The sequence below is a fragment of the Phyllostomus discolor genome, chromosome 8 (genome assembly GCF_004126475.2).
Source record: "Phyllostomus discolor isolate MPI-MPIP mPhyDis1 chromosome 8, mPhyDis1.pri.v3, whole genome shotgun sequence".
NCBI classification, from domain to species: domain Eukaryota; kingdom Metazoa; phylum Chordata; class Mammalia; order Chiroptera; family Phyllostomidae; genus Phyllostomus; species Phyllostomus discolor.
Genome location: NC_040910.2, coordinates 39,864,061 through 39,881,118, shown reverse-complemented (window position 1 = coordinate 39,881,118; position 17,058 = coordinate 39,864,061). Strand labels below are relative to the sequence as shown.

General features: G+C 52.5%; 1 protein-coding gene across 1 annotated transcript; it reads left to right on the top strand.

The window, feature by feature from the left end:
• The first annotated feature begins 1,361 nt into the window (after positions 1–1,361).
• Positions 1,362–13,860, top strand: MYDGF (myeloid derived growth factor). Its single transcript, XM_028520042.2, has 6 exons — positions 1,362–1,582; positions 2,554–2,604; positions 8,983–9,044; positions 10,434–10,515; positions 11,858–11,930; positions 13,273–13,860. The coding sequence occupies exons 1-6, from the start codon at positions 1,406–1,408 to the stop codon at positions 13,350–13,352; spliced, it is 525 nt and encodes a 174-aa protein (XP_028375843.1). The 5' UTR covers positions 1,362–1,405; the 3' UTR covers positions 13,353–13,860.
• The last annotated feature ends 3,198 nt before the right edge of the window (positions 13,861–17,058 follow it).

The following is a 17,058-nucleotide window of genomic DNA, read 5'->3' as shown; positions in this document are numbered from 1 at the left end:
ACCGTTAAATAAAATAAATAAATAAAATAAACCCACCCCTCTTCAGTAGGAGACCCAATCAACTCACAATTGAAATGCAGTGTCTTGTTAGCAACAGCTCTGGGCCACTAACCGGATTCTTCACAGTGACAGGCTAAAGGTCAGACATGGGCTGAGAATAATAGGCAAGATAGGAATGGAGCCATGCTGTGTGAAACACCAAAGAAACCAGACAGCGGTTCAAGTTATGGAGCCAAGTTCCAATGAATTCAAAGCAGCCAGCTGCAAGGAGGAAGTTTCTTAACACAAGCAGGTACCCCCATTGAGGACAGGCTGCTGCTGCCAAAAAAGAATAATTCTGGAGTTAAGATTACCTGGGGAGCAGTCAGCCTTCTGCAGGAGCCTCCTGGCTTCCCTGAAACTGACCTTCATCCTCTATTGTGTCTGGGGCTGGGGGCTGGAGGGGTGTTGGGAGTTGAGAGCTTTGAGTTCCCAAGGAGTGGAATACAGCCCAGTTTAGGGTTTACCCGTGACATTTTCTCCCTGCATTCTGTTCTTTCAAGTCAGAAAGGACTGGGAAAAGCGGCTTAATTTTGGACAACCCAGACACGGCCATTGACGTTTTCTTGAAATTCGAAGCAATTTGTGACAAAAAAATTTCCTTCTGTAATTGAAAACCTGGAATTCTTCATTGGCATCTAATACTAGTATCAGCTAGAATTTAGAGTTTTTACCTGCATTCCCTCAGTTAATCCTTCTGGCAACCCCTGTAAGGATACTTTTCTTTTTTACTTTGAAATAACAATTTCTTATAATTAGATTGAGGTCAAGCACTTTGGGCAGGAGTTCCAGAGGTGCCACTGAGAAGGTATACGTTCTTAGTGTGTCCTGGGGTGATGTTAGCTTGGACCATTGGGCTACGGTGGTTTCTCCAGTATAAAGTCACCTTTTTCTCGTTGTAATTAATAAGTATCTTGGGGGGAGAAAATTCTTTGACACTATGCAAATATCCTGTTTCTAACCATACCTTTTCCATCACCAATTTTTAGCATCCATTAATGGATGGATTTTGCCTGCAAGGATTACGAGGTGTTTGCCCAATGGTCCATCTTTCATTTCCCTCATACTGTCTACACTTAACTTGAATTTTAGTGGCGATCTTTTATTACCTTCACTCCTTGTACATTTACTAACTGTAAGAGCTGAACGGTCAGTCACATAGTGAGGGACAACAGAACCAAGACTACCTACCCCACGGACACTCCGTGGACTTCCAAACCCCACTCCAACATGGTGGGGCGGGGCGGGGCGGGCCGCGCCGCGTCTGGTCACGTGGTCCCCCAGCGCTGACGTGGCCTTCCGGGGATGCCTAACGTGTCCCTCGTAGCGTTCCGTCCGCTGTTTGCCTCAGGTACCCGATCCCAAGATGGCGGCGCCCAGCGGAAGGAGGGACGGTGGCGGAGTTGCAAGCTTGTGGGCCACGCTGCTTCTGGTGGCTGTGGCGCTGAGGCCAGCAGAAGCGGTGTCCGAGCCCACAACCGTGGCATTTGACGTGCGGCCCGGCGGCGTTGTGCACACCTTCTCCCAGAACGTGGGCCCTGGGGTAACTGACGTCGCTGAGCTGGAGGCTTGAGCAAAATGCCCGCGGGGACGGGGCCGGTGGAGGGGTTGCTGCCAGACGAGAAGGGGGCTCCGACGTCGGGAGCGGGGCCTGAGGATGGGTGCCGACTTGGAGGCTGGCAACTTTGAGAAATCTGGGTCACTAGCCTCAGTCCCTTTCTCCTCACATGCCCAGCGTGCCAAGCAGCCCTATCCCCCAAACCCAGGCGAGTTTCCAGCTATTGGAGGGCAGAGAGCCGACACAGGTGGGGAGAGGGGAGTTGGGGCCTGACGGCTACGCGCCTCCAGGTCCTGCAGAAGAAGGCCGGTCCTGTTGCAGCTGTGACGAGGGAGGAAGTAGACAGACATTGTTCCTTCTATTGCACAAGTTCCGCGTCTATTTCACTGTAGTGTGAGGCCGGGCCTTTCTTTGCCTAGGCAGCAGGCGTACGTCTACCCCAGCCTTGTCCTCGACTTGTTGGAGAAGTTGCCTCTTCCATTTTCCTTTTTCATTGTCGCTATTTATGAGTATTAACTTAATAGCTGGGTATTGTGCTGAATTCTTTATATGTTACACCTATTTTGCAGATGAGGGAATAGAGACTCAGAAAGGCTTGCACCTGCCCAAGACCCACAGCAGCACAGAATTGGGCCCCCAGGCGTTTCTCCTTGATGTCCCTGTCTCCTGGAGGGGTGGGTGCTAGATGGGGTCTGCTCTCCTTCCTGTTCTTTATTCCTCAGAAGCTACATGGGTTGTTTGTCCTGACTCAGGAGCTCACCAGTAGGGAGGCAGGCAGGGGAATTCTAGGTTGTCAGCCACTGGGAGGCCTCATGGGAACGCTTCCAGAGACATCTGCCAGAGGCATCTGCCTCCTTCCCCTTTAGTGCAGATGTTCAAAAGACATCCTGAGACCCTGCACCTTAGGCCCTAAGGATTACCTCCTACTAAGCCTTCCCCCCCATTCCATTTTCTAGGACAAATATACCTGTGTATTCACCTATGCTTCTCAAGGAGGGACCAACGAGGTGAGTTGTTCAAAATTCCATGTAATTTAGTATGACAGTATCTGCTGTCATACAGAGATGCTCCCGAGGGACAGTGGGGGGAGTTATGCTTGGGCTAACTTACACTCATTGAATTATCCTTCCTTAACCAATGAAAGTGAGAGTGCTTAAGGTAAATAGTGAGGGTGTGTTCCACTCAATTTCACAAAGTGAACAAATGGTTGAACAGAAGAAGGGACGTGAGATGTGAATCTGCTATTCCCATGAGCCTCTATTAGAGGTGTTGTATTTCTTTTCTGTGCTGCCGAACAAACAGCAGCTTAAAACAGCACCCATTTATCATCTCTCAGTTCTGGAGGTTAGAAGTCCTGGCAGCTCAGGTGGATGCTTCATAAGCCAAAATCATTTTGTCAGCAGAATTCAATTCCTTATGGTATAGGACTGAGGTCCCCATTTCCTTGCTGGAGGTTTTGCCCAGCTGGTTGCAGAAGAGGAAGTAAGAGAGATTTCAAGCACCAGAACGGTGCATGCACCTTTGCCTGGTTTGAGGGGACCATGTGACTAGAAGTGTAGGTGGCCTTTAGGTGGTGAGAGCGGCCCCTGCTGGCATCAAGGAAACAAGGGCATCGGTTCTACAACCACAGAGACCAGATTCTGCCACCACCCCTAGAGTGGGAAGAAGTCCCCAACTCCAGTGGGAACACAGTCTGACCAACACGTTGATTTTACTTGTGAGACAGCAAAGGACCCAGCCCCACCATGCCCTGCCCAGGCTTTTTTCCCCCAGCTACCCCATCCCTTCCCCTTTGGTAGCCATCAGCTCATTCTCTGCATCCGTGGGTCTGTTTCTGTTTTGTTTTGTATATGCATTTGGTTTGTTCATTAGTGTCCACATATAAGTGAAACTGTATGATACTTGTCTTTCTCTTTCGGGCTTATTTCACTTACTGTAATTACACTCTAGGTATGTCTGTGTTGTTGAGAGTGGCAAGATTTCATTCCTCTGAAGTGCTGAATACTGTATTTTGCTGAGTATAGTGTGCTCCCATGTATAATGCGCACTCATGTTTGTGACCTCAACTTTCAGGAAAAAATCTTTTTTTTTTAAATTATTTATTTACTTATTTTTAGAAACAATACTGACTATTGTATTCCAGGATATTATTTTGCATATGAATATCATTGCTTTCTAGAGTTACACTTTTAATGTAAAAAATATTATTGATTTTTTTTAGACGGGGCCGGGGGGAGGAGAAAGAGTGGGAGAGAAACATCGATTGGTTGCTTCTTAGATGCCACCAACTGGGGACCTGACCCAGTTGCATGTGCTCTGATTGGGAATCGAACTGGTGACCTTTCGGTTTGCAGGCTGATGCTCATTGCATTGAGCCACACCAGCCAGGGCCTATCACCACTTATTTATTTTTTTTAAAGGTTTTATTTATTTATTTTTAGGCAGAGGAGAAGGGCGAGAGAAAGAGAGGGAGAGAAACATCAGTGTGTGGTTTCCTCTTGTGCGGCCCCTACTGGGGACCTGGCCTGCAACCCAGTTATGTGCCCTGACTGGAAATCGAACCAGTGACCCTTTGGTTCACAGGCCGGTGCTCAATCCACCGAGCCACACCAGCCAGGGCCCATCACCACTTATTAAATAGATTGTCATCACTGCATTGTATGTTCTTGCCTCCTTTGTTGTAGATTAATGGACTGTTTAGGCTTGGGTTTTTTGTTTTGTTTTTAGATTTTATTTATTTATTTTTAGAGAGGGAAGGGAAGTAGAGAGAGAGAGAGAGAGAAACATCAGTGTGTATGCAGTTACTGGGGGCCATGGCCTGCAACCCAGGCATGTGCCCTGGCTGGGAATCGAACCTCCGATGCCTGGTTCGAAGCCCAAGCTTAATCCACTGAGCCACGGCAGCCAGGGCTAGGCATGGGTTTATTTCTGGGCTATTCTGTTCCATTGACCTATGTGTCTTTTTTTGTGTCAGTACCATGTTGTTTTGATTTTTTTTTAAGATTTGTTTTTATTTATTTTCAAAATGGGGATGGAAGGGAGAGAGGGAGACATCAGTGTGTGGTTGCCTCTCATGCGCCCCCTACTGGGGACCCCACCCACAACCCAGGCATGTGCCTTAGACCAGAAATGGAACAGGTGACCCCCCTGGTTCTCAGGCTGGTGCTCAGTCTACTGAGCCACACCAACCAGGGCTGTTGTTTTAATTTTTATAGCTTTGCAATATAATTTGAAATCAGGGAGCGTGATACCTCCAACTTTGTTCTTTCTCAGGATTGCTTTGGCTATTTGTGGTCTTTTGTGGTTCCATATCAATTTTAGGATTATTTGTTCTAGTTGTCAGATGAATGTTACTCGTATTTTGATAGGGATTGCATTGAGTCTATAGATTGCTTTGAGTAGTATGGACATTTTAATGCTATTACTCCTTTCAATCCATGAGCACAGTTTATGCTTCCATTTAATCTGGATCTTCTTTAGTTTCTTTCCTCACTGTCTTTTAATTTTTGGAGTATAGGTCTTTTCCTGTCTTGGGTATTTATTCCTAGGTATTTTATTCTTTTTGATGCAACTGTGATTGGGATTGTTTTCCTAATTTCTCCTTCTGATTGTTTGTTATTGGTGTCTAGGAACACAGTGGATTTCAGTATATTCATTTTGTTCCCTGTTACTTTACTGAATTCTTTTATTAAGTCGTTTTTGGTTGATTCTTTAATGTTTTCTATATACAGTATAGAAACATCTGCAAACAGCTACAGTTTCACTTCTTCCTTTCCAGTCTGGATGCCTTGTTTTCCCCAGCTGACTGCGGTGGCTCGGACTCCCATACTGCGTTGAATAGTAGTGGTGAGAGTGGGCAACCTTGCCTGGCTCCTCCCCTTAGCAGAGGCACTTTCCACTCTTCACCACTGAGCATGACGTTAGCCGTGGGCTTGCCACATGTGGCCCCTATCATGTGGAGGCAGGTTTCTTCTCTACCCACTTTGTTGAGAGTTTTCATCATAAATTGATGTCGAATTTGTCAAATGCTTTTTCTGCATCTACTGAAATAATTATATGATATTTATCCTTGGTTTTGCTGATGTGATGACTCTATTAATTGTTACGTAGATTTTTAACCAGCCTTGCATCCCTGGTATAAATCTAACTTGATCGAGGTGCATAATCCTTTTAATGTACTGTTGAAATCAGCTTGCTGGTGTTTTGTTGAGAGTTTTGGCTTCTATGCTCTTCAGGGATACTGGTCTGTGATTTTTTTTTTTGTAGTGTCCTTGTCAGGTTTCATGTCATGGTGTTGCTGGGCTTTTAAACTGAGTTTGGAAGCACTCCTTCCTCTTCAGTTTTTTTTTAATAGTTTGAGAAAGATAAGTACTAATTTTTCTTTAACTGTTTGGAAGAATTCACTTGTGAAACTGTCTCTGGTCCTGAGCTTTTTTGTCTGTTGGGAGTTTTTTGATTACTGCTTCAATTTCATTGCTAGTAATTGGTCTGTTCAGATTCTCTGTTCTTCCTGGTTAGTCGTAGAAAATTGTATGTTTCTAAAAACTTACCATGTCTTCTATATTATTCAAGTTTTGGCATATAAGTATTTATAGTATTCTTTCATGATTGTTTGTATTTCTGTGGTGTCGGTTTTAACCTCTCCTCTTTCATTTGATTTTATTTATTTGTGTTCTCTTTTTTTCTTAGTCTTGCCTAAAGACTTGTCTATTATTTATTCTTTCAAAGAACCAGCTCAGATCATTGATGTGAGAGAGAAACATTGATCAGTTACCTCTTGTACACCCCCCAACCTGGTGGGACCCAACCTGCAGCCCAGGCATGTGCCCTGACTGACAGTCCAACCGGCCAACTGAGCTGCACTGGTCAGGGCCTGGCCTCAGTTCTTAAAATTATTTTTTTTTATTTTGCTATTCAGCTTGTGTGATTTCCAATATTCTGTCTTCCATGTCACTAATTTGTTTCTCTGTGTTAACTAATCTGATGTTGGTTCCTTCTGACGTGTTCTTCATCTCAGTCATTGTGTTCTCCGTCTCCGATGGGCGCTTTACCACGTGTTCTGTCTCTGTTGAAGTGCTCTCCGAATTCCTCTGCACTGTTCTCAAGTTTGTGGAGCATTATGATTGATAATTTATATATATACATTCGAGTAACTTAATTCTTTTAATTGATTGATTTTAGGGGAGGGAGGGTGGAGAGAGAGAGAGGGAAACATCAGTTTGTTGTCCCACTCGCTGATTGCTCGCTGGGTGCCTCCTGTGTGTGTCCGGACTGAAGGTGCACCTGCAGCCTGGCGTTACCAGGCCAGTTACTTCTCCCCATGTCGTTAGGTTTTTCTGGTTTTTGTTTGTTGTGTCCTTCGGGGCATATCCCTTTGGCTGCCCACTTTGTTTGACTCTCTGTGTTCCTGTGAGGTGCATGGAGTAGCTCTCTCCCAGTCTTGAAAAAGCGGTCCCTGTGTAAGCCGTGTGTTGGGTGCCCTCGGCAGGCCAGTGGTTGTTGGGGCAGGTGCATGTGGTGCCTGGTGTATCACCTGGCTTGTAGCAGTGGCTTCTGGGTGGGGCGGGCTGGCGTGGGTGGGACTGCTGGCCGTGCGCTTTGCGTGCCCTGTTGCTTTGTCTGTTGGCTGAGCAGGGTCCTCGCAAGGCTGCCCTGTGTGTTTGTCTCAGTGCCCTACCAGCTCTGCTCTTTGTCCTTGTGGGGCAGCCTGGTGTGCTTGCGCAGCCGAGTGTGAGCACACTGACACAGCAGTGCCCCCCTCGCTTTCCGTGGGGCAGCCCTGTGTGTGGGTACTACAGCATTTTGCTAATTCCCCGTTTTCATCAGGTGGGAAAGCCCCCTGTGAACACACGGTAGCAGTTTACTGTCTCTGCACTCTCTCTGGACAGGGTAGCCCTATAGACAGGTACTGCAACTTTTGCTCACTCTTCCCAGGTGGGGGCTCCACATACACACAGCAGCCCCATGGATGTGCGAAGCAGCACCCTGCTGCACCGCAGCATGGATCTCAGGGCGGAGGTGGAGGGGGGGCCCTTGTACACACGCTGTGGCATCCTCCTGTTCCTGCTGGCCGTAGCTGGAACTGGCTGAGGACCTGCAGCAGTGCCCTGCAGTTTGACCGAAGAACCTGGATGGAGCTCTCGCTCTCTCTGCACAAGTGGGGGAAACCTAAGCGAGGGTGCTCCCTGGTCCCTGTGACCCTGGGTTCCTCAGCCCGCAGGCAGCTCTCTCATCCTCCTCTCTGTGGTTCCTCTCACTCGTCGTGCAGAAGCTATTTACTTGGCTCACAGTTGTCTCGCAGAAGGACATGCTCTAAATATTTCTTCTGTTCTTGGGAGTGGGGAGCACAGTGTCCACCTCCAGCACCATCCCAGACTGCCTTTGGATTGCACAGTGTAACGGGGTGAATTGTACAGTGTGTGTAAACTGGTAATGGGCTCCTGCATCTGTGCAACAGGCAAAAGGCTCTAAGTGCCCGTTCGCTTCCATGGTAATTAACGTAAAAACGGCCTTGTTTCCATAATGAAAAAGCTGCGGTGCTGGACCAGTAGTGGGAACCCGTCATTACTCCTGGGAGGGGACCGTACACTGCTTTTACTGACAGACTGTGAAGGTGCCTGAGGCAGCCCCAAGGGTCACAGTGGGTTTCCTACTTGCATTGGGCCGTTTCTCAGAGGCCATGGAAATTAGAATATACTAGTAGTGGTGTGTTTTGGAACTAGTTTAAAATGTTAATTTTAAACAAGCTAATATGTATACATTGTTGATAAAGAAGAACCTATAAAAGGTGACGGGCCTTCTACTTCTCCTGCCCTCGTCCGGCCGGTAACCATGGTTACTAAAATGTTGTGTCTTTTCCGAGGACTTCTTCATGCTCTGCAGGCAGGCGGGAATGTACTGTCTTCCCTTTTCTGTTTGTTTTTATTTTTCTTAACAGACATTATTTTTTAGAGCAGTTTTAGGTTCACAGCCAAATTGAGCAGAAGGCGTAGAAATTCTGATAAACCCCCTTGCCCCTCCCCACCTGCATAGGCCGCCCACTGTCAACATCCCCCCCAGAGGGGACATTTCTTACAGTCAGTGACCAACACTGATGCATCATTGTGGCCCCAAGTTCATACATTAGGGTTCACTCTTGTGTGCACTTATTTTGTGGGTCTGGTGAAACGTAAAATGGCATGTACCCACAACTGTAGTTTCCCACAGAGTAGTTTCACTGGCGCTGGCAGAGTGTGGCGGCCCCTGGGGGCCGGGCTGCAGCCTGGAGGCCCAGGAAAGGGCCGCTCACCATGCAGAACTGGAAGGAAACCTGAGGCTCTCAGAGCTGGGCCTCACACGTCTGCCTGCATGTCCCGGGCTGACCCAAGGCTCTCTCCCCTCCCTAGAAGTGGCAGATGAGTCTGGGGACCAGCGAAGACCACCAGCACTTCACTTGCACCATCTGGAGGTGAGCTGTGGGTCCCAGCGGGGGGTCTCCTGGGAGCAGTTGCCTTGGCTCAGGCCACTGGGGGTGAGTGCACGGCTGCTCTGGGGGGGTGAAAAGAGGGGGCCAGGCAGACCAGAGCATGCTGTGGCCCTGGAGGGGCACACAGAGGGTGTGCCACATCATGCTGGGGGTTGGCGAGGGCCAGAGGGCTCCCTGGGGAGCACGGGACACTGAGGCCTAGAGGGGCTGTGGGACCCAGGGGGTGCAGTCCAGGCGGTGGCCAGGAGGCCAGGGAGGGGGCCAGGCCCCCCAGATGCTCGCCTGTGACTGTCACCCTCAGTCACGTTCACAGTTCATGGGCTCAGCCTCCCCACCAGGGACTGATGCCCTGTTTACCCTTCGAGTAACCCCGCTGCCGGAACCCCACCTGATGGGGGGACGGTGAGCCCAGGCAGGGGCGAAGGCGAGGGAGTGTGGCCCTGGGCGGGGTGGATGGTGGTGGGGCTGCATGGAATCGTGTCCCCTCACCCTGGCTCCTTCCCTTGTGACGCTTCTCTCTGAGGCCATGGGAGGTGATGCAGGCTAAGTTGGACACAGTGAGAGAGCAGGCACTCGACACTTCCCTTCGCTACAGGGAAGGCTTGTCACGGGGCTGCATTCTGCAGTGTGCAGGGCACCGCCTCTCATGGGGCTGTGAACACCAGCCCTCCGGGGGCACAGACCCCGGCCAGCCATGCAGGCCCAAGTACTCACTCACCTCCAGACACCTGCTCAGCTGCGGTCCAGCTTTCAGATGCCCACCCACCCTCTGTCCACACAGAGGCTTAGAGAATCTGGGAGGCTGTCTGGATGCCACACCCCCACCCCACAGCCTCTTCCCTGGCCTCCTTGCTGCCTTTTCTACGCCCACCCCCACTGCTGTCTACTTTCCACACGTGGCCCGTTGGAGCTTTCCTACTGCAGACTTCATTGTCCCCTTCCTGTCACCAGTCCTCCTCGTTAGGCTCCTCTCTCTGCCCTGGCCATGCTGACCTCATGTCCTGTAAGCGTCCTCACTCGCACCTGTGAGGGAGCTTTGCAGCCACCATTTCTGCGGCCCGGCCAGCCTGCCCCCTCCCCTTCCTAGTTAACTCCTGTACTTCTCAGCATTTGGCATATTGCTGTGGCCCCACTGTGATACCTGGATGTCACTGGCACTCAGTGAAAAGCATTCAGTGGACGAGCATGAGGGTCCCTGCCCTAGAAAAGCTTCCCCCCAGAAGGGGAAAGAGGCTTGTCAGTAAAAGCCAGAAGACTGTCTGGCAAGGGAAAGGGGCGATGATGTCGAGGGCCCTGCAGTGCTTTCCAGAGTCAGCAGGGCCTGGAAACACCTGGCCCTGGACTGACCCCTGACCCCACCTTTCTCTGCAGGCCCCAGGGCAAGTCCTACCTGTACTTCACACAGTTCAAGGCGGAGGTGCGCGGTGCCGAGATTGAGTACGGCATGGCTTATGTGAGTATCAGGCCTGCACATCGGGGTGGCTGCTTGGGTGTCCCCCTGCAGACAGCACCTTTCAGACCCCAGCAGGGACAGGCAAGATGAGGAGAGGGCCAGACCCTGCCTGTGCCCCCTGTCCTGCAAGTGCAGGGAAGGACACGGGATATTGCAGACCCCTGGTCTGGAGGTGCAGGGGGTGAGGCAGTGGCGGTGCCCAGAGGGACCTGCTGACCCCTAGAAACCTGGAAGTAGGCAGAGCAGGGGGTGGACGCCCTGACGTCCTTTCCTGCTGTCTGCCATTCTCCTGCCAGTGCCCCCGTTGGAACACCAACAGGAACCTAGAGGGCACAGAGACCTGGATGCTCGGCTCTGGGGCAGGAACAGGGGCAGCAAGGGTGGCAGTGGCCCCGGAGGGGCAGGCGGTGTGGCTTGCTGGTTTGTGTGTGGAGGTCCACGTCCCTTGGCCCCAGGGGCCTGCGGTTTGCAGCCCACACAGCACCTTCTGCGCTCTGATCCCTGCAGCCCTGCCAGAGGCCAGCCACTCTGCTGAGTCTGCCGTTTCCACCTTGGGGCCAGAAAGTTTGGGAACCACTGTCAGGCCAGGTTCAACGAAGAAACAGAACCAGTAGCAGGAAGGCATTCAGAGACTTACTGCCAGGAATTGGCTTCTGTCCCAGTGGGTTGGCCAAGCAGCTCCGGAGTCCACAGGCCAGGCAGGCTGGCAGGTGGGGCCGGTGCTCGGGCACGAGCTGTCCCTGCCACCCCAGGGTGGGGTGGGGGGCTGTCTTCAGGGAAGCCACGGCTCTGCTCCGAAGGCCCTTCCCAGTGGTTGAGTCAGGCCCAGCCGGGCTGTTGAGGAGAAGAATCAGCTCAGGAGGTATTTTTATCACTCGCACAGGAAACCTTCACGGCAGCTCCTGGTGAGAGGCTCGTTGCATAACGGGACGTGGCTGCTGCCAGTGACACATCAGCCTGACTGTCACCGCTTTGAACCAGTTACTCTCCAGGGTCCGTTCTCACTTTAAAACTATTATTTTAGCTGATGTGAGAGAGACACGATTCTGGTTTTTAAAAATTACATTCATGAGGCTGTTGTGCTTGTCCTATTTCCATAAATTAAAGAAAAAACTGAGTCAGGTACCTTCTTCCTAGGATCTGCAGCGAAGGCAGGAGCTTTCAAGCCAGTGGCCACTCTCTTAAGTGGGGTCCCGAGCCACCCCCGGGTCCCCTTGCGTGCTCACACTGGCGTCACCCAGCTTTCCAGCAAAAGCGCGAGGCGCTAGTCTGTGCCTTTTGGGAAAGCAAATCAAATCCTGTTTGTTCTTAATTAGCAGAGTTTCCACTTTTTCCCTTGCAGTCTAAAGCTGCGTTTGAAAGAGAGAGTGACGTTCCCCTGAAAAACGAAGAATTTGAAGTGACCAAAACAGCAGGTGGGTAACGACGGACTGTGGCCACGGACGCCGACACCCGGGGGAGGTGGGTGGGGGGCAGCAGAAGGCCGCGGGGCCGGGCGGAGCGGGGACCGCTGCGGTGCACGGGCGGCCTCGGGCCGGGCACCTGCACGCGGTTCCTGGAACGACCTCCCGGCGAATGTTTTCAGTCCTGTGGGCAGATGGCCCCTGTTGACACTGTTCCCCCGCCCCCATCAGACAAAGGCCATCCCCACTGCAGTGAGTGGGTGTGGCTGTGTTCTAACAAAACTTGAATACTTGACGAACTTGGAAATGTGAATGTCATGTCACTTTCCTGTATCACAAAATACCATTTTCTTTATATTTTTGTTAAAGCTATGTAAAAATGTAAAAAATGTCCTTAGCTCAGGGGTAGCAGGCCACACGGTGCTAACCCCCCGGTAGACAGCTAGGAGAGCATAAGAACATCCTCATGCTTTGTGGGCGGGCTGTGACTTCCACACAGCCTGACTGTCCTGGTCACAGAGTCCAGGCACAGCTCCGAGACTGGGACCTTCTGAGTTCCCGAGAGCCCCCTGGCCCAGTCCTCTGCGCCACATTCAGCCATGAAGGGCAGGTGCTGAACAGGAAGAGATGGGGAGCTCCAGAGGTGGGGCCTAGAGTTGCAGAGCAAGGGTGGACAGAGCAGGATGATGGACTTGGGAGCCAGCCGAGTAGGAGACGAGAAGCCCCGAGGATCCTGAGTTTCAGGAACAGATGAGAAGGAACCCCTGTGGCTGTGGACGTCACCTGGCATGAAGCCCTGGGGAGGAGGAGGTGGCATGGGCAGGGTCTTTAGGGAGAAGGCAGGTCTGGGTAGAGCCCCACCTGCAGGCCCTTGAGGGATGGGGACCATTCAGAGTAGAGGTCAAGGACGGAGGGTGTTGGGTCGTGGGCAGACACCGAGCACCAGGGCGCATGGGACAAGGCGCACGGGGAGTCGGGGTCTGGCCGGGTGTGGCAGACGGTGTTTGCCGATGCCCTGATGCTGTTGTGAAAGCGTCGTGGGGTCCTCAGCACACATGCCAGTGTTGATAGAGGCCGGCTCCAACCTCCACTCGTTCTCAGTGTGCCCGAGACGACCACGGTTCGGCCCACCGGGGGCTTCCCTGTGCACCCCCACTGCCCTCGGGACAGGGTGGCCAACCTCTTCACCCTTCTCCTGTCGCTCACCCATAGGACTTTTGGGGCTGGGTCCTTGCTACATGCGGTCCACTTTGGGGACTGCTCGCCTGCTCTGCCAGACCCCACCGGGCCTCACGCTGGCCCAGCAGCACCTGTGGAGTCTCGAGGGCCCTGTCACGAGTTTCTTCTTTTGCAGTGTCCCACAGGCCCGGGGCGTTCAAGGCCGAGCTGTCCAAGCTGGTGATCGTGGCCAAGGCGTCCCGCAGTGAGCTGTGACCAGCAGCCCCCCGGAGGGCAGCTTTCCCTCATCTCTACTAAAGGAGCCGTGCCCTGCGAGGGCCAGCGCATTACCGGTCTCCTAGAGGACACTGAGGGATTTCTGCCCTGGCGATGTTGCCCTGCCTGGAGGGGCTCACAGGGTGATGAGACCCTGGGACAGAGTCCGGGGCCAGGAGGTGTTGGGCCTGCCGGGCCCCGCCCCCAGCCCCCTCCACTCACCCTTGCTCCTCTGAACTCCGCAGAGTGCAGGTCCCAGCCCTGCTGCTGGTTGTGACAGGAGAGACATCAGCACAAGGGGGTGGGGGGTGGGGGGGTCACAGCGTTTCTGAAGCCCGTGTCTCCCCTTGGGCACAGGCCAGGCTCCGGACTTTCCAGGAAGAATGGTCCCGCTGCCCTCTGACCCCAAGCTGACTGTTTTCTCAGTTTCCCCAGGAGACCACCTTTCAGACTAACTGGGAAGAAATGAAATGTTCTTTTGTATTTAAATAAATAAATTGAAAAGGAACCACATAGACCGGGCATCTGGTGCTGGTGCCCGCCTGGCTGGGCCCAGGGACTACAGTGGGGTCTGGCTGCCCCTGCTTCTCTGGTGGAAGCAGGCAGGCTGCGTCCCACAGGACCTGCGGAATCTTTAGGCACAACTTTTCTGCAGGTGCAAAAGCAGCAGGTCCTGTGGCCAGCAGCCAGGAGCCGGTCCCTGTGGCCGGGCACTGCGACTCCCTGAACGCGCGGGCAGACCCTGCCACGCCCAGCACATCCCACTGGCGCTGGTGGAGGGTGAGTGCCCTGGGGCAGACTACTTCTGACCCCGCTGACTGCTGGCTTAGTTGTTAAAAGCCAGGCTGCAGTATGGTGATTTAAAAAAACAAGAAAACGAAAAACACCCACAGGCAAACAAAAATGAATGAAATCCAAAAATGCCCCAGCCACTCAGAGGGGCCTTGGCCTCCCAGCAGTGTGGCAGCTGGGAGTCCGATCCCTGGCTGCGTCTTCAAGAGCAAACAAGGGGAAAATACTGTGTGGCTGTGAAGCGGGGCCCTTCCTAATTGAAATCGCCGTGTTGGATCCATGGGGCTCTCTCTACTTTTCACTCACCTTGTGCCAACCTGAGGGCAGCTGGGTTCCTGCCGGAGTCTCACATCTGCAGGGAGAAGGGGGAGGCTCTCACCTGCCCGCACCCTCAGTGGGTCCCGCAGTCAGGCCAGTTTAGACCAAGGTGCGTGAGCATGAAGAATAACTGTTCTCAGAACAGGTAACCGTTGAAGAGGGACCTTGGGCCCCAAAGACATTCAGGGGGCAGGCCCAGCCAGCCTTAGCTTCTAAGCCATGTGTTCTGCCACCTCATGAGAGACGTTCTGCAGGCTGTACACAGGGAAGGTCACTCCACTAAGAAGGTCCGGCCTCAAGGTCTGGTGAGCACAGCCAACTGCAGGACCCTGGAGATGATCGCCCAGGACCTCCTGCCACACCGGGCAGTGAGACCCTAATCCCTGAGATGTCAGCGGAAGGGAAGGGGACTTTTCCACAGTCAGCCCAGAGTCACTGCTGCCAAATCCCTGGGTGTCACCAGGGATGCAGAACAGTGGATGTGGCATGCCAGGACACAGGAGGGCGTCCCTGGACAAAAGGAGCTTCTTCTGCCCCATGTGGCACATGTGTGTGTCTTTATGTAGCTCTCAGGTGCCTTAAAGAGCAGAGCCACCCTGACGCCAGCACCTTCTCATGAGGAGAAGCTGAACTAAACCCGTCTGGCCTGCAGAAGCCAAGCTCTGCCACTGCACTAGACTGTCATTACAACACCCAGTACAACAGATATCAAACCTCAGCAGGGGCCACAGGTGCGTGACATTCACCCACAACCTCCATTTAAAAGGTGAACCTGGTGAACCTTCCGATCAAGATGGCAGAATAGAACACTACTCACCTCCTCCCACGACCACAAGAAAATTAGAACTAAATCCCAAGAGAACTGTTCTTGAGAACCACTCCCTATTACTAAGGACCTGAAGCCATGTTGAGACTCGTAGGAAGGACAGAGATGAGGAATGGGCGAGTCCCACACTATGTGTGGCAATTAAGAATTAGGAGGACAGCTCCGCCACAGAGGTCTCCCCTGAGGAGCAGGGAGTCACAGCCTTCCGTCAGGCAGGTGGGCACCAGTGTTTTCCCGCCCAGCTGTGTAAACCAGCCGGGATTGCCTCTGGGACAGACAAGGGGCTGCCAAAGACTAAGCGTTGTTTTTTTTAATCCTCACTGGATGATGTGCCATTGACTTTCAGAGACAGGAGGGGAGGGGCAGAGAAGGAGAGAAACATAGATCAGCTGCCTCTCACAGGTTCCCTGGTCGGGCCAGAACCTACAACCCAGACATGTGTCCTGACTGGGTATCGAACCTGTGACCTTCAGTTTATCGGCTGATGCTCCAAGCAAGTGAGCCACACTGGCTAGGGCTGAGGTGCTTTTCCTTTTGTTTTCTTTCTTTCTTTTCTTTTTTTGAAGGATTTATTTTATTCATTTGTTTCCAGACAGAGGGGATTGGTTCGTAGGCCGGCACTCAGTCCACTGAGCCACACCAGCCAGGGCTCAGGTGCTTTTCTTCAAGGGTTTGAAAACAGGCTCACTCGCTCACAAACTCACTAAGGTCCAGCGCAGGGGCAGCTGTTCCAAAAGCACCAGGGACACACGGAAAATAACTAAATTGACTAATTTCGTCAAGGCTACAGGGGCAGGGAGTGGGACAACTCTGGAGACGGAAGTTCTGGCAGACACCAGTGCTCCTTTGTTGAGTGCTGGCCGACCCCAGCCCCACTGGCTGGCTCAGGAAGCAGCAAATCTGTGCTCTTCATTCACCGGGCTAACACCGTTCGTGCCACCTTGGGGATACTCTGAGACCCCGCCCCACCCCACTCGCTCACCCAGCCTGAGCTGCTCCCAGCGGCTTTTCCACACAAGCAAGCAGCCGACCTTGGCTCACACTGTGCATTTCCCCCCACGTTCACAAACCTCACATCAGAGGTGGCTGTCCTAGGTTTGTGGTACGGACCTCTCAAAGTTCCACAAGTCCCAGCTGAACTCAAAGTTTGACTCTCATCAGGTGGCCCCAAGCCTGGCATAAGTGGCAGCCACTCTTGACTTGGAAATAGCTTCAACTAAGCAGTCACAAACTGGACATGAGTGGCAGCTGGCCTTGGCTTGCATTGTAGTGCCCCCCAGAGGGGCCCAAGCCTGGTACCAAAGGCAACCAACCACAGAGCACTATAGCTCCCACCAAGGGGCCCCGAGGCCTGATGCAAGTCGCCACTGAACTTGGCCTGTGCTGGAGCCCCTCCCAAGAGGCTCCAGATCGAAAACACCCAGTGCCTGGCTTCACCAGACCCCTGCTAAAGTGACTCCTGTCCCATGGAGTCATCCCTCACACAACAACTCACCCACTGTATTGTGACCAGCTTTCACAGCGTGTCAGCCTGAAGGTCAAGGTCAAACTCCCCCCCCACGCCCCCCCACTGACTGCAGCAGCAGTCGAGGCCAGCTACAACAGGAGGGCAACTCAGCCCACACGGACACGCCCAGGGCATTCAGCTCAGGTGAGCAAGGACACTACTGGGCCCCACCAGACAGCTACTAGGTAAGGCCACTGTCAAGAACAGGAGATGTAGCAGATCTACATAATATATAGAAACAATCACAGGAAGGCAGCCAAATT